This window comes from Talpa europaea (assembly GCF_964194135.1).
Source record: "Talpa europaea genome assembly, chromosome: 3".
NCBI lineage: Eukaryota > Metazoa > Chordata > Mammalia > Eulipotyphla > Talpidae > Talpa > Talpa europaea.
In genome coordinates, this window is record NC_140069.1 from 42,422,492 (window position 1) to 42,440,841 (window position 18,350).

At 38.7% G+C, this 18,350-nt stretch overlaps 1 protein-coding gene across 1 annotated transcript in view; it reads right to left on the bottom strand.

Moving 5' to 3' along the window:
• Window positions 1-1,240: 1,240 nt before the first annotated feature.
• STMN2 (stathmin 2) overlaps window positions 1,241-18,350 on the bottom strand; it is a 53,827-nt gene continuing 36,717 nt past the window's right edge. The window contains exons 4-5 of the mRNA XM_084229469.1: window positions 10,557-10,748; window positions 1,241-1,881 (exon numbers count right to left, since the gene is read on the bottom strand). Of these exons, the coding sequence (XP_084085595.1) occupies window positions 1,822-1,881; window positions 10,557-10,748 (252 nt within the window). The 3' untranslated portion in view covers window positions 1,241-1,821. The remainder of the gene's footprint in view (window positions 1,882-10,556; window positions 10,749-18,350) is intronic.

Consider the following 18,350-nt stretch of genomic DNA (forward strand, 5'->3'; position numbering starts at 1 on the left):
ATCTGTGTGGTTTCAATTATTTATGGTTTTCTGCTAAAATTGGACATGGTTCCTTTGGTCCTGCAGGAGCCATCTGGGTCACTGACAGGACCCTGCTGTGTCCATGTGTGCAGTGCGAGAGTTGGCAGTACGGCAGGGAAATCATGTCTTAGCAGGCTAGGGAAGGTGTCCTGTGGCCACACGGGAGAATGCGAGGTGGTACCAGGAATCTTCCAAGTGCTTTGAAAGGTTGTGTCTTCCTCAGAGTTGTTGGTCTGAACCTATGATACCCTCTTTAGTTGTGAATGTTTTTAAGGGGAACAGATTGAGGACCTCTCCTGCCGAGTCGGTCTGTCAGAGGGAGAGAGAAAGCTATGCCGCCTGCAGCTCCCAAAGGGAAGTGAATCAGCAGGATGCTGGTTTCCTTCAAACTCTAATTATCATCTCTTTGCTTATGAGACTGTCTAATTCAAGGGCCACACTTAACCAAATCTGAACTCCGGAGTTCATGACGGGGCAAGAGAACAGACCAAACCTTTATTAGTTCACAGAACTCCAATTCTTTATTAATCACAGCTTGCTCACAATGACATACAGGAAAATAGCACTAATGAAGAGTAAATATGCAGGCAGCAACCTTCAGGAGTTGGGAGTTGGGGGAGAAACGACTTCAAAACTGCGATAGGTACTTACGGTGGGTATCTGGTGATTCTCTTAGTTGGCACAAATGCCCTGCCTAGCCCCCTGAACTGTGTCATCCCTCACAGATGGAGTAATTTTTTTTTTTTAATAGGCAGGATTGCCTCACACTGGGGAAGAAAGACCAGCTTGAGTGAAAGTCCGCAGTGTTTTGATTTTGTTAGCGTGTATGTTTTAATGCACAACCAGCTCACAGTTTCCAAGTGGAAAAATATTCAGTAGCATCATGTACTTGTACTATAGGTAAGAGCTTAAAATGAACATCATCAATCATGGCATCCACAAATAAGCCACCCGACACATTAATTAATTCATTCCATCAAAAGAACTTAAACTAGAGAATTAAGCCCACTTCATGAAAAGCGATTTCACAGCTGCTTGAACCATTTGGATTTGGATCTGTGTTCAGCATTTTAAAAGTTTCAACTTTTTGCTTCTACCCAGATTGATCTCAAATCTGTCTTCTCATCCATCCCTTTCTAAAGCCAAAGCACATTTGTGGCACATAATCCAGTAGAAGCAGAAGGAAATGCTAGGATTGGTGGTTTTTGTTAGCCTGGTTTTGTAGTTTTTAGGCAGTTAGTAGATTATGAGCGAACAAATGCTGAGGTTCGTGTGGAGTCAATACCTGTGATCTAGGTATGGTCTAAGTCAAGTTCAGAGATTACAAAGCCGTCCAGGTCATTAGGCAATGGTGGGTTTCTAGCACCATAGACTGTCTACTGACCTCATTTTTCTGCTGGAATGAAGGGCAGGGAATGGAGTTAGACATGGGGAGCTTCAAAAAGAACAGACCTAGCAAATTCATTTGAGTGGAAAGACACAACATCAAAAGCCTGTTACAGGACATGTAAGATTATGAAATAACTTGCATAATGCAATACTTGTATTTTTTAACAAAAATGTAAGTATTTACAAAATAAGATCCAAGGTATTTTTTAAACATCAAGCAAAACATTCTGCAAAGAGACCGCATTGATTTTTTTTTTTAATTTTTGATTCTGTTTTTTTTTTGTTTTTTGTTTTTATAATGAGTTCTTTTTAAACCATGTCATACAATTCCCATACTGATATCGCATGATCCATTATAATATAGGCAGGGGGATTTACTAGTGGTGGGGCGTGCCATACCCTCTTGTCGCTTCAGCCAGACAGTTCAATCTGGAGCTCCTTGTTCCTGCGCACCTCCGCGGCATGCCTCTCCTAGGGAACACCAAAGGGGGAGAAATGTCACAAAGAAATGTCAATGTCCTCTGGTCCCTAGAGAGCCAGAAGCGCCTGCCCACTACTTGCATATCATGCGTTTGGCTGGAAGTAACTCAGTTTGGTGTCTACCTTTAGGAATTTTTCTCATTTCACACAAAAGGAAAACATAGGACCATTAAATGTCAAGTTACGGCTCTTAACAAGATTTAGAGTGTCTTAAAAAATCAACACTATATTTGACTGAAAGAACACTTATGTTTAAAAGAATCTTGAATGACCACTGCTTAATCCTGAATATAGCAAGAAAACATCCCATTATAATTTGTGCTATCATTTTTGTTTTTTATCCTTTTCCTCAATTTTTTAATTGCTGCTGGACACTGGGAGGATGAGATGTCGGAAGACTTTCTTTTCATGCTTCCTCAACTTTTATTACACAAGGTTTTTCCAAACTGGAGTCCAAAGGACGTTCCCAGTTTTACCTTCCACCCTTGTCCTATATATACTTGATATGTCAGTTTAACAAACTTTTTTTTTTAAGGATTATATATTTATACAAGAACTGGGGTACAGTCAGAGGCACGGGAGGGTGAGAGACTTCACCAGAAGCAGAGCTGGGAGCAGAATTGGCAGGCGGACCAAAGACACTGCTGACAGGAGCAGCAGGAGAGGCAGGAGAGGTCTGCCACGCCATGTGGGTTTCTCCCTGGCTGGCCGGGAATCGAACCTGCGCTGCAGAGGCTGCAGACAGCTTCACAGTGAGGTGCTCAACCTGCTACGCCACCGGGAAGGTCCTTAACAAACTTTATGCAGTTTTCAGTGTGTGAGATTCCTAGTCTTCTGTTGCCACTTGGTCAGGACTGTAAACTTTAAACCCTCCAGCTTTTGTCTCTTTCTCCATGATGATTTTCATGAGACTGCAAACAAAAAGTCATCTCAATTTTCATTTGAACACCTGCATAAGCCAATTCTTTTATGTGCAGTCATTTTATTCTAACTTGTACGATGGGCATTTCTATTCTCTTCTTACCTGCTATTTAAGTGGATATTCACACTTGAGGTCACTGAAGATCAGGACTTGCTTATTCTGTCCCATGTGCAGGGTATAGCAGAGTGTTTTGCACATAGTACGAGATTGGCGCATGTTTATTTACATGAAGCACTAAACTTTGTTTGGGAACTGAGCTTTCTGAAGGGAGAACTAAAGGAAGAGAGGTGGAACTAGTATTTTTAAGTACAGAGTTCTACATAGAATGACAATAAATATACTGTCTTGCATATCACAGATATGCTAAATAAGTGTTTGTTAAATTGAAATTTTAAAATGCTAATTACCATTAGTATTGTTTAGTTTTCCACGTAGAATATTATTTATACCACTATGTCCCCCTCTCCCCTCCATAGCTCCAAAGTCAAATTCTTGTGACTTTGTAGATTCCTTTAGATTGGGGGTAATGGCCTTGACCAACTATATAGCAAATCTTATCATTATATTATTAATCTCAAGGAGCCTCTGCTTATAGGGTTGTTTATAAATCTGAATATTATGAGGCACTTGATATATACCAGATCTATAGAAATATAGATATCATCTGTATTAATTTTAGCTCCTCACAAAAATGCTATGGTAGACTGTTACTGTTCCCATTTTATAAAGGGTGAAACTGAAGCATAGAAAGCCCAAGATCACAAAAGTTACAAGCAGCAGTCAGCGGGCCTCCCTGGTGGCACAAGGGTTTAAGATGCAGCACTATGAAGCAATCCGCAGCCAGTGCAGCACGCGTTCGATCCCTGGCCAGGGAGGTGACCCACGTGGCACAGCAGACCTTTCCTGACTCACCTGCTTCTCCCCTCAGCAGTGTACTTCGGTCAATCTGCCTGTTCTGTTCGCCACCCCCCACTCTGTCTCTGGTGGATCCTCTCACCCCCCACACCTCTGGCCTGTACACCAGCTCTTGTATGCATAAATAAATAAATCTTTAAAAAAAACAAACAAGTGGCAGTCAGGACTTAAACCCAGGGACCCTGGCCTGAAGCCTACCCTCCTGAAACTACTGCTATATGTTGGTGTGAGAAGGCTACAGAGAATGTTAGTTAGAAGATGTTACAGTGGTGTGGGAAAATGTGTCTTTTCAAATGTAGATTCTGGGGGAAAAAGGCACACACCACACTACAATTCCTTCAAAGACACAGAATTGGAATAAACAGGAAGTAGTCTCTGGAGAAAGAGTATGAAAGCAATTTTATTTAATTGGTTTAAATGAGCTTTTGTATATGTTCAAAAGCCATGAAGAGAAATGAAAAAAGGCATGTATAGAGAAATCATATCCGGTTTGGAAATGTCACAGGGAGATTAGCACAGATGCAGCTGATTTCCCTTTCTTCTATTTTGCTATTATAAGGAAAAAGATGCAGCAAAATCTTTTCACAGGCCGAAAAAACTAATTAGTGAGAGCTGAGCTCTGATGAAAATTGAGAAAAAACCTAGACTGTCACTTGCTAGAAAAAAACCAGAACCAAAGTCTAAAGATGCATATAAACTCAAATTTATAATATTACAGGAAACATTATAATTATTAGGCTATTTGGAATAAAACTTATCAAACTCAAAATTAGTTACAAAGAAATGGATTTTTCCATGAGAAAATATAATCTATAATTAAAAAAGGGAAATTAAAATAAATTCTGAGTTTCTAGAAAAAATTTTCTTTTCTATTTTATTTAAATTTTCTTTTTTTATATTCCCAGTACAATTACAACCCCCTTATTTTGACCCCAAGCCCTCCTTTCCCCGCCCCCCCCCCCCATAGAGTGTCTCTGGTTTGTAGTTGTTTGTTGATTTTGATATTTTCTTTCTTATAGTTATTCTGGAAAAATATTATTTTTAAATATTTTAGTAAATCTACTATTTTGAAAATGTTATATTTAAGTCATCAAATGTATACTCATGAAATTGTATGTGAATTTGTACCATGATATGGGGGAGAGTTAAGGCAGAGTTGAAGGAAGTATGTAATTTTCAACATTAGTTTTTCTTGTCAGCTTATTGTCTGCAATTGTCAGAAAATCTTGAGTTCATTTGTGATACTCAGAAAAAGCTCATCATGAAGTCAAAGTTATTCTTCCAGAATAATGATTTCATTAGTGAGCTTCTAATATTTGCCAGGCACTGTCACCAGCACTGGGCTGGACAGACTGAAGCAGATCTCAATTTACAATGTTCTCTGCAATTTACTCTATTCTTCCCATCAATATGACAGAAGTGTATTTTTGACATTGTATGCAACTCTTAAAAAGTTCAGAAAATATTGTAAAGCTAGGGAAATTTTGTAAAAATTCTACACCTCAGTTATTTTGCAGAACTCTTTAGTTCTCATTCAATTAAAAAAAATAAAACGGAATTTCAATGTTAATGAGATACAGATGTGAATAATGCAAAAAAAAAAAGGCCCAAATTAACTAATTTCTCAAAAGGTCCTGGCCTACATCAAAAGATTGGCAACTAAATGTATATTTAAATGTTTGATGTTAAATGTATAAAAATATATTATTGTTAAAGTGATTATACCTGCTTTAACTGATTTTTCAAAATTAACTACTCACTATTGTTTCTAGTTGAGTCTGGTAAGAAAACTACTGCTACTTGTCAGCTGCTACTTGGGGTTCCCAAAGGGACAGGTGGTATATTTTCTGCAGGATGCTGTTGAATGTGTTAGGGGAGGAAGGACATGTTGAGGGAGGAAGAAAGTGTCTCTTTATTCCTACTTGCATGGCAGGAATAGGTGTTTCTTTACCAGTGTCACAATCCACAAACTACAATTGTGAGTCCTATGTATGTCTACTTGTGTCAATCAATTTGAGTGACATAAATAGATCAGTTGATGCAGGTCTTTGTGGCATTTCCACACCCTTCCACACATTTGATTCTTTTCTATATAATTTCTATGTACTAGGCTGGAGTGTTGAGATGAGATCTTATGGAAACAGAAAGTAAGTTTTAAAATAGAGTGTAGGATTCATTCTTCTTTGAAGGAAGAAACACACTTTCATTGAACAAAGATAAAAATATTTAAATTTAATTTATGACAACCTAAAGGAGCATATTTAAGAAGTCTTTAGCTCAGTGGTTCTCAGCTTTGGCTACAAATTAGCACCTACTGGTAAGCTTTAAAAATAATACTGATTTATGGGTTCCACTTTATGGGTTCCACCCCAGACAATTAAATCAGAGTCTTTTCCAGTAGATTCTAAAGTGCAGCTGGGATTGTGTAGGGTAAGGAAAAATGTCAGGCTTTTCTGCCCTCCCGCCATCAGGATAGATGATGGATCCTTGCGGATAGATGATGTTCCCCCATCCTGAATGCATGCCTGATGGCAGGCACCTGGAGTAGAGTGTGGGCATAGGTAGATGGGATTCATCTGGGCTGAGACTGCTTTTTAAGGGCGGCGTCACGGGGACGCCAGCAGAAGCCGAGAGAGAAGCAAAAGCAGAGAGAAGGTCGGAGAGCTCAGAGTGAAGACCTGCTGGGGGCTGGGAGGCCTGCCAGCCTACTGGTCCCCCAGCACCCTGGCCTGCCGTGTACCTGGTAATCCCAATAAAAACCTGCAAAACCACTAAGGACTCTGACTCCTCCTTTACCCAGTCTGCTGGATCATAGAAAACCTGCACTGTGTCCTTCCTGTCCTTACAGATTGCTTTTTGCCTTAAATTTTTAGTTCTAGCTAAGCTTTTTTTTTAATAAGATTTATTTATTTATTTATTTATTTATTTATTTATTTATTTATTTATTTATTTATTTATTTATTTATACATACAAGCACTGGGTACAGTCAGAAGCGCGGGAGGGTGAGAGAATTCACCAGAGCGGGGAGCAGAGCAGGCAGAAGGACCGAAGTACACTGCTGAGGGGAGCAGCGGGCGGCAGGAGAGGTCTGTGCGCCATGTGGGACCCTCCTCCGGTGGCCGGGGAGAAGCCAGGGATCGAACCGGTAGTGCAGAGGCTGTGGGCAGCTTCACAAACCAGTGCTCAAGTGCTGCGCCACCAGGGAGGCCCCTAGCTAAGCTTTTAAGCTAATATTGTTGGAGCTCAGAGTTTTTCTGGAGATTTATCAGTGAATGACATCAAAGATAGCATCATAGACATTCTGTGAGGATATGTCTCTTCAAAAACTCAGTTCTCTCATTGGAGAGGAGAGGGAGGAAGGACTAGGTGGTAGGTAAATTGCTATAAAAGCATGTGGAATTGTATCACATCTCTTGGTTAATTGGTAAGTCCACTGAAGGCACTTAGCGGTGTGTTTTTTCATGTGGATTTATTTTTACTTATATTCTTCAGTGTTTTCATATTTACTATCCATATTGGCCCAAATGACATATTGTCATACTAAGTTTTGTGGCTGTGTTATTTACTGCTGGATTTTCTACGATCTGCATTGGAGGATATTGGAAAGACATATTTGGATAGAGGGGAAAAGAAATGGTTGGCTAATGCATAACAACATTTTCCCAGGTTTTTAAACATATAGTAGGGACTCAATAAATACTCACTGAGTGATTAACTCACTAATAGTCATTTCAGGTTGTAATTGCCTTTTGATGTGGCAGATCCTAGAACATCTTATGTTATATTGGCAATTTTATACATTTCAGTATTACTATCATTATTGATCTTATCCTCTTTTAAATTTCTAATTTCATTCAAACAAAGAGTTAGATATTGGTCATAGTAAAAAAAAAATCCTTTGTCTTATTTTAGGAAAAAGCAAAGTAGTTTTAGTACATACAACACATATACATGTAAACATATATACATGTAAAATTTTATGCTGTATCTGTGACATATTTAAAATTTGCTAATGGAAATAAATTTGCTATTTCTTAATGATTATTTCCACTTTATTGAAAATACAATAGATTTTGGCTGGCACTGACCAAAGATCCTATTAGATTTGAAAAGCTTTGGAACACCAGGGGCAATGCACTAAAAATTTTCTGGTCTGCATCATTCAATATGGCATAACATACTATCAGCAAAGGTTTAAATTAGAATAAGCTATGAACCAGTAGGTCTTCAGTCTGGCTACATACTAGAATCATATGGAGAGTTCTGAAAAATTTGGATGCCTAGGTTCCAGCCCTAGAAATTCTGCAGCTCTATGTCAAGCACTTAAACACTCCATAATTTGATTACTTCCAAGACAAATTATATGCATTATGCAGGTACATGTGTATGGGAGGAAGGGAGTAGATCTGGGTGAAAGTGAGAGACTCCCTGGTGGCACAAGGGGTTAAGCAGAGCACTGTGGAGCTGTCCACAGCCTCTGTGGCATGGGTTTGATCCCCTGCCAGGGAGCTACCCATACGGCACAGCAGACCTCTCCTGTCTCGCCCTTTGCTCTCCTCAGCAGTGTATTTTAGTCAGTTTGCCTTTTCTGTTCCCCACTCTGTCTCTGGTGAATCCCCTCACCCTTACCCCACTTCTGGCCTGTACCCCAGCCCTTGTATGCATAAATAAATAAATCTTAAAAGATCTGAGTGAAAGTGAGGAAGAGTGCAAAAAGGAGCTGGAAAGGGGATGGATGAGATAAAAACATGCTGAAAAATAAAGTGCCTATGAAAATCCAACACTTTTGTAATACTGGTTTAAATATGCAAATTTTATGAACTATTTTGTAATTGAAATCAAGAGGAATGGGCTGTATGTCAGTGTATGTGAAATTTCAAAAACAGTAATCTCAAAAAGCTTCCCGATTGCCAGTGATGTAAGTCTTGCACTGGATACTAAAGATCTGATTGAGACTCCTGGGATAAAATCAACATGATTCTCATTCCTATCAGCTCCACTTGATTTTTTTCAGGATCTAGGATGTGAGATGAAGGTCAAATCACAATTATCTGGAATAAAACACAAGGCATTTCTCTGCTGTCCCTGGTACCAGTTTCCTGTCAGCAGGAATCTCCTTCATTGTGTACAAAAGTTAGAGGGCAAATGGAGGAAGACTGGCTAGTTCATGATCAGGGAAGCAAATTTTAATACATGGAACTTTGCTGTCCTGCATCTCACCAAAACAGTTGCTTTGGTACAGCCATTTACAACTGGCTAAGGGCTGAATTCTATTGCTTTTCACCAAATCCTGACCTGACAATATTAGGTAAAATGCAATGACAGGTCTGGGTATGGAAGCATTCAATTACATCAATACACTCAATCTCAACTTTAAGGTTTTGACCAAGGCATCCAGTGGTTATTTTGGCTCCTACACAGGTTACCACCTCTGAGAGCATCAATGATAACTGCTTGGGTCAGAACCCACACACCCTTCCCCAACAATGCTCTCATAAATTCCCTGAGAGCACAGATGCTCATGAAAATCTCCATGAAATTATACGCACCTATGGCAGTAAATGGGAGTGAAAACAAAAAATCACCAGAACTTCATGACAGGACTATCTGATCCTTAGAAGAAATGGGGCAATTTTAATAGAAAACATGAAGCTTCCTAAGAAATACTCATCAAACAGGGGGCTGATCTTGTCTGAACTCCCAGTGCTGTGGTGACAGGGATGGGTCTATTTCTCTCTGTATTTCTTACTGTATCTCTGAACATGTAACTCAGTACTGGTGGGGAGGGTGACTGCTCAGAAAAGGACTGAGGCATTGTTTCTCAAACTTCCCACCTCTTAAGCTCATTCTGATTTCTGGAGATGGACAAAGCTAGACTACTCTTAGCTATACTGTGCATTTTCAAAGGAAAAACATTTTTTTTGGTAATAGTCATGTTGATGATGGTGCATAGATAACATAAAACCCTATAAGAGGGAAAGAGAAGACATTTTTTCCCTGAGGATCTCCAGCACTGCTCTTCCTGACTGATAGGAATGAGTATATGTTTAGGCTGGGGAGAAGAAATGTCAGAAGAATGAGAATGTCAGAAGTTAAGGAAATGAACATCATCTACTACTTTCCAAGTGGTGTTATTCTATCCTAGTTCTCCATGTAGATTCTCCCACAGGGAGAGAATGGGCTTCTCACTGCTCGTAAATGTTTTGTCCTTTTTTGACAAATAGGCTTTGCTAACTTAATACTCATATGGTCAATATTACATAGTAATTATGTATAAAATGAAATATATTATTTATTATGTCTGTGTGAAAAACATATCTACCTTAAAATCGCCCAAACACAAACCTAGTGCAAAAATGGTCTACTGATTTGAGAGAGTGTTCTTTTCAAGTGAATCGTGCTTCTAGTCTTAGGCACTGCTGACAATTCTGCACTCATCTGCACAGCTTAGGGTTTTCGATAGAATGTGGTTTGTTGGGAAATGTGGTTAACTGAATTTTCCAGCTTATCATTTTTTTCAACAGAATGGTTCATAACATATGTATAGAAGTCTTTTAAACATCTGAGAAGCACTTAGCAGCCTACTTGCATCCATTCACCATGGAAATATTAACAAAATTAATACTTTAATTTGGATCTTTACAGCTTTAATTTGTTGCAGCCCCCTTAAGGCAGCGCTATACTGGGAGACCCCACCCTTGGGGCTAGCTGTCATCTGCACCTGCAGCAAATTTTGGCTAGGCCTCTGGTGCCTGAGCATTTGAAAGTCCCCTCCAGGCTGTGTTGCATATGAATGTACACATCTGCTCAGGACTCTGTTGTGATTACCTTTTCCTGCAGACGTTCAATAATAGCAGCTAGATTAGCCTCACGGTTTTCCTTAATTTGTTCCATTTTCAGGATCAGCTTTTCCTCCGCCATTTTGCTGAAGTTGTTGTTCTCCTCCAAAGCCTTCTGAAGAACTTCTCGCTCATGTTCCCTCTTCTCTGCCAATTGTTTCAGCACCTGGGCCTCCTGAGACTGAGGAAGAAAAATATATCCCTCTTATAATCACCCAAACACAAGCTTGGTGCAATAATGGTCCACTCATTTGAGAGTGTTTTTTCCCCCCAAATGAATCATACTTCTAATCTTGAGCACTGCTGACAATTCTGCACTCACCTGCTTGGCTTGGTGTTTTCTGTAGAATGTGGTTAGTTTGGAAATGTAGTTAGCTGAATTTTTAGCTGTGAATGTCTTGGACAGACTGTTATGGAAGAAGCATTTAACCCTTGCCAAAGAGTTTTGGTTTTCTTTTTTAAATAAGTTGTTGTTAAACATTTATGCAACAGGGAATGCTGTCATTAATCATTGGATAATATCATTCATTGAATTCTGAGGAAAACAGGTGAGGATTAGGGCAAGTTCCTGTCTTTTTCCAGCTGTATTGTTTTTTTTTTTTTTTTTTTGATTAGCTGTAAGCTGGATCCTGCAGTGAACTTTTCTACTTTCACAAATTAAATCACCAAATTCACTTTTTTCATTTATTCTATGTCCATTCCAACTTCTTTTTTTATTAGTCAAATTCTCTTTGAGAACTTGTGAACAATGCAAGCTTAATGCTTACCTAATGGTCACAGACAGCAGAAAATACTTGTTGTGGGCCCCTTTTTACATGCTGTAGTCACTTGGGTAACCTTTGAAACCCTGTAGTTGCCCAAGTAGATTAGACCAGGACCTCCAGAGCAGGTTGTACCACACCCCCATATTTCTCCCACATTTTATATGCTCTAACTTTCCTGTAGCAGCAGGAGGCTGGCTGGTTCTGTGAAATGTATGTTGGCAGATGCTATGGTGATTATGAGAAAATACAGGTGCCTGGTATCCACTACTAAATAGTCTGACTCTGTGGTTGTGTTTGGCAAGACCCAGGAATCTATGTTTTCAATAAGCAATCATAGTGATTTTGATGCAGACTATTGACAGAATACCTTTTGAAAATTCAGACTGGCATGAACCTTGGAATCGGGACTAATCTTGAGTCTTAACTGTGCTGGTGAACCTGGATATATGATTGAACCTCTTTCCACATTCATTTTCTCCTCTACTATCAGCCAAGGAACCCTTCACACCAAGCTACTAGGTTTAAGACTAAATTGTGACACACTTACTTTTCCTTAGGGTTTGCTCATGCACTGAGAACTTTCAAAGGAGGAATTGTAAATGTAAACATTTAAATAATGGTAGATCAGAAACATATTCCATGTCCTATTAAGTACTGATTACCAATAAAAGCATTAATAGGAAAACACATTAGTTGATGGTAGTGGTCATGGGGCCTCACTGGAGGGATTTTGCTGTATAAATAGTGTCTGATAGGGGAAGAAACTTCTCTTCAGATAAAAATTCTACAGGAATGATAAGATCAGACAAACTTGAGTCTTTCTTGATATCCTTTTTTCCTCAAATTGATCAGAAAGAGGTCTAGTGACTCATTTGAAATAAGGCAAAAAATTCTAGGAACCTACCCTACTTCTTATTTTAATCCCATAATAGTTTAATTGACATCTTTAGTAGCAATACAGATTCTTGCTTTGTAATAACTTGCATAAAATGAACATAAAACAATGAAAAAGTGTTATTAAACAAAATAAGTTGAAAACTAAATAGTGCCTTTCTGGGAAAAACAAAAAACAAAAAACAAAAAAAATATATGAATTAAAATATTTTTAGGTGGTTCATCCTCCTGCCTCTAGGTGGAACTATTGTAAAGCATCCTTCATTGATTTTGCTTATTTACAGCTACCTAGACCCATAAATTGTTACAGAGAAAGAGACTGCCTGAAGTTACGGGCATGTGTATTTAAAGTTCCTTTTTTAGAAAAGTCTTCATAAAATTACTGTATTTTTGACATATAGATAAAGACAGTACCGATCCCATAGGACAGTTTCTCAGGATCAAATGATAGGATGTTTGTAAAGTATTCAGCACAATATCTACTATCAAGTGAGTGAGTACTGAGCAAATGGTGGCCATTATTCTTAAAGTAAAACTCAAACACTAGTGACTAGGACATGTTGAACCTCCTAGTGCAGTTAAACTCAATGTTAAATTTTGGTCATCTCCTGTGTGTATGATATGTATCCAAATTCCTTTGATTATGGACAGTTTGTAGATTCAGAGGTCCGCATGAGTGATGACAGTCTTAGTCCTTTCCTAACTCTCTCACCTGTAACCATGCATACCCACTGAGTATCGATAGGGAATTTCACAAGAAAGTGAACACCACAAAGAGTTAAGAGGAAACAATTATCCTTCATTTCACAAAATTAAATTCAATCGATGTAATCCTTAATTCAGAAAACTTTCCAGAGGGAGGGAAGGCTGCAACGTGTGGGTAGGAATGTTTGAGGCAGACTAATTCCATCTTGTGTTGAGATTCTATTTTACTGAAATTTTTTTTTAAAGATTTATTTATTTATGCATACAAGAGCTGGGGCACAGGCCAGAGATGCAGGGGGCGAGAGAACCCACCAGAGACAGAGTGGGGAACAGAACAGGCAGATTGAATGAAAGACACTGCTGAGGGGAGCAGCGGAAGAGACAGGAGAGGTCTGCCTTGCCATGTGGGTTTCTCCCTGGCTGGCTGGGGATCGAACTCATGCTGCAGAGGCTGTGGATTGCTTGACAGTGCAGTGCTCAACCTCTTGTGCCACCAGGGAGGCTCTTTACTGAACTTTTAACTTAAAAAGCTATTTACTGACTAGGAAGAAATGGTTTCTAGTTAAACATGGTCTTCACCAAGAATATCTCCAAGAAAGATACCTATTTTTTTCTTTTCCTTCTCTCCCTGTAGTAACCAAGGGTAGCCTGACTAAAAGCTAGTGAATTCTAAGGAATATAGTCTATAACCATTTCTAGTTCTTCATCAGTAGCTTCTACAATCCTATCGCTTCTCCCCTTTTCTGTCCTTTAAAATCCCTTAAACAAAGATCCTGGAGAGACACAATTTGGGTTAGTTTTCCTCAATTTGCAAATCTAAGACCACCCCTCCAAATAAATACCATTATTTTATTTTAACCTTATGTTTTTCTCAGTCTACAAATCTGTGCAACTGTTAGGGATTAGATTGGAGCCTTAGGGTTCTCTTGTAATAGAAATCTTCAGGAAACAAAAAGAAGCTGAAAAAATAAAAGTAAATCAAAACAAAACTTTTCAAAATTCTCTACAGTCTTGCTTTTAGATTGTTTTCTTCAGGGCAAAACATGTTCATTAGCCATAGCTACTAAAGGCAGGGAGAAATGTGAAATTTCTCTTTAGTGTGTTAGCAGATCCCCTCCCCTTCTCCCATAGACTAGTACTTTCGATGCTGTCCTAGATAAGACCCACCTGGATTTTTCATGGCTCTTGTTTTGAGCAGGCTTTCTATAGGCATTCCTGTGGTGCACTGAAAAGAACCCCAGCCTGGTATTCAGAAATCCTGAGCTACAGTCCTGCTTTGCTGAGAACAGGCAGGCCACCCTGCCTGCACCCTGCCTCTTAAGGTGGTCTCCACGGCCAGTGGCCAGGCACCTACTGCTCTTCCATGACAGCTCACGGACAGCATTGCCATGGATAGTTAACAAGAAGCAGTGGCATCATTTTAAATTTTCAGATGCTCAAACTAACTTTGGCTCTTTGTTAAATTGTGTTTTAACTGAAAATTTATGTTTACACTCTTAATTTTCCTTGGTCAAAAAGCCAGCATCAAGAGAAGACAGCAGGGAAATAGGATTGAGAAGGAAAGGCCTTGGAATTCAAAAGGCAATCTAGCAGCACATATTTATTCAAATTTCTTGCCTGGGCGGGACACATTAAGTCTGTGTGAATCCACACTCCCGCAGGTCCCATGATGAGTAATGCAGAGAGGCCCGCTGCACTTACTGGAGTGCAGTGTTTGGCTCAGTTTGAAATGCCTCAATTAATGGCGTTAGTACTTTTGCAGCCTTTGGGGCTAAATGAGATTACCCAGCACAGGTGTCAAGTGCATTTCTTTAATACAATTAATGTGGTAAAACAGAAACAGAAGGCAGTACAGAATGTTCTCAAGTGCAGCCACTGCTAAATGATGTTCTGCCAAACAGGGCCAGGCCACACTTGAGGGCTGCTCGCTACTTTGGTGATTTTTCTTATGTGCTAGAAGCATGTTATTATCACCACTGCTTCAATTATGAATTTTTGGACCAAATGATTATCTATGTTTCAAATGTTTAAAGCTCAAGCCCATGGGGAAAAAAATACAAGATGTGAAGTTAGTTATGGAAAGAACTTTTCTCTGAGGAACTACTTCTGGGTCCCAATTTTGTCCCTACTCGTAAGTACCCCAATTATTGTGTGGCACTAATAGTCCTCGGGGATTTTATCTTGGCTGCTAAGTTCACTGCAACTTTATTCCTGCAGAAAAGTCATACCCTAGCATCCCGTTATCACAGCTTAGAACTTCTCTAACATTATTCTTGGGGACAAGTTGATTCTCTTATGAAGACAGCTTAATCTCCCAGTCATAGCCTGAAGGGAGAAAGCGAATTCTGATTCTGTTATTTCTATCAACAAGTAAATAAGCAGTCAATCCTGAACACTAGAGTAAAACATGACATGTAGTGTGAGGATGTAGACTAATAAAACACATGATATGCAAAAGAGAGACATCTTTTTTTCATTTTGGTAAAGTTCTCACCCCTTCACTGAATAGATGTTCTTACTGTGATTAGCATCTTGAATGTGTTGGCTGATATAAGGAGCTTGGAGAGGTGGAATTTGCTGAATGTAGTTAAAAATAAATTGTTCTGAGGATATGGACCTGGCCATGGAGGGACATTTCTGAATTTTATGTACCTAACACAGAAGTCACTAAGATATAGAGATGGAAACTTAGGGCATAAGCGTGATCTGCTGGTATAATGCAAATGCCAAGGCCAAGTATTTATAGAATTGAAACATCCAACAGGACTTTCTGGAAGACTAAGAACCCCCTCCATTTATTATAGTAGGCAGATTACTGGTGAGCACCTTCTCTAGGCATAAACCTCTTCACACTAAACTCACTAACATTGAAATAATTACAAGAGAGACACATGATGGGAAAAATAACGAGACAGGGAGAAGAGTTATTGTACATTTAGGAACACTTTAACATTTTCCAAAGAGGCTCATTATCATTTCTTTTATTACTGAGTATAAGAGTTTAATTACTGTACAAATGAAATGGAAGATAAATTTGAGTTAAGTGGTATATAAAACTCATATTATTTTATGTATGCTTATGAGATTTAAGGTTGTATTTTAGATACTGCTGATTTTCTGTTTATTCCCCAAGTAAATATTTCTACCACTTTATTCTTCTTGTCCTTTTCCATCATTAGGATATATTACTTGCCAGCTATACCCATTTATCAGATACTAGATGTCCTAGTACAAATGGGCCTTTTTTACAGTAGTAGGTTAGATGATATATTTCTGATTATTGGCTTTCTTCTTAACAATGAAAAAGCATTAGTAATTCAGTTAAAGCTATAATAAGGTTTTGTTTAAATATGACAATTGAATATAATTACATAAGGCAAAACGGTGCAAATTCACTTTGTGTTGATGAGTCACAAGCATAATAAGAAATTTATTAAATTTTAGCCCAAAGACCTTTAGAATGAGCCCTTCGCTAAAGCCTATAATGTGTTGTGTTAACTCCTAGGCACAGATTCATACTGTGCTCTTCACTGGGGAGGATTCTGTGGATCTCATCACTTTCTCAGAAGCTGGATGCTTCCTAGATGTTCAATTATGCATAAGTCAGCACTTTAGCTCATAAACCATTGCTGTACAAACCACTCCCTCTTTTCCTGGACTCTACTTTGTCATCTGTAATATTAGAGGACAATAAACAGAAACGTTAAGTCTATCAGGTTCAGTCACTAATGATCCAATTTTATGCCAGTTTATAAATGTAAATAATACATCTTTCTTTTAGAGTTTGAGTGACTTAGGAATTGATTGTGCCAATATTTTTAGCATGCCAGTTATATCTGGTTTCAGCATTGCTTTTTTAATTTAATCTATTTTAGGGTGAGATTTTATCACTTGTACTAAAATCCTTGAGTCATCAGTTTTTTCATTATGTTAATTTTTTCAAGCCACTACAGTTGGGCTGACCTATTTGTATGTTTGTTATCTATCAAACGATCATTTTATTTATAATATTGTAATATAAACTATTTATATAATGTATTATATGGTAGCATTTCACTATCTGTGTTTTTAAGAAACTGCTTAATAAAATTGTGAGTTTGCTAGACCACCAACTCTGTGAGGTCAGTTACAGGATGTATTTTTACACAATAATAGCTACCTCTTAGACAGTACTTTTATATGTCTTTATGTAGAGCAATTTTTCTCATTTTCACAACTCCATGATGTAGGTGTATCATGAGTCTCATATTATGGGTGGGTAAAATAACACACAGGGAGACTAAGTGACTTGCCCAAAGTCATATGACATCAAGTGGTGGAACCAGACCATGGTCACAGCTGGTTTTTTTTTTTAGCAATATGTTCTTAATCACTATGTTTTTAAATACTGTGCTCATTATATGATCATATATATATATTTTAAGATTTATTTATTTATACAAGAACTGGGGTACAGGCCAGATGTGTGGGAGGGTGAGAGGATACACCAGAAACAGAGCGGGGAACAGAACAGGCAGACTGATGAAATACACCACTGAGGGGAGCAGCAGGCGAGGCAGGAGAGGTCTGCTCACCATGTGGGACCCTCGCAGGCTGGCCGGGATAGAACCAGTGCTGCAGAGGCTGCGGGCAGCTTCACAGCGCAGCGCTTAACCGCCTGCGCCACCAGGGGAGGCCCTATATGATCATATATTATCCAAAATGGGATACTTATGAGATTGAAAAGAGGAATTATTAACAATAATTTCAAAACAACAGTAATGATCTGACTGGGATGTAAGGTTAGCTTGACTTTGCTGTCTCTAAATAAATGTTTGTTGAATGAGTGATTGAAGGGAAGAGTGGATGACTAAAGTGTGTATATCATTTCACCCTTGTAGGCCAGTTATATTATGGAAATTTTGATTTCAAAATATAAACTTGAAGCTGATCTCATGAGATTATATGTCTCATGAAGGCAAACACTGATTTCTAGAGACAATCAAAGAAGGGAGAAAGGTTTTATTCATTGTATAACAAACTTCTACCAGCTAATAGATGGGTCATTAATTCTAGTCCAAAGGAGGCTAAGGGAGATAGTCCAGTGTAGTAACCAGATGGTCAGTGTTGCAATAATGTCAACAGATGGAGTGAGGAACTGGGAAACTGCCAAGACATTTAACACACAGTGAATTCGAGTCCATGTAGAGATTCCACCATAACAGCCTTCCAGGTAGAAATCCAGAAGAATCCCAGAACACAGCTTAGATAGACCAGTAGTTCCCATTCTTTCAAGGGTGCTAATGGGAGGGGTAATGGCTCAAAAGCTGTTGTAAGTTAAAAGTCTTTTCAGATATAATATTTTTCATCTATATGTCTAAATTCAGATTTCCTTGAGTTGGAATTATGTCAATTTGTGAGAAAATGCTTATTATTTTATG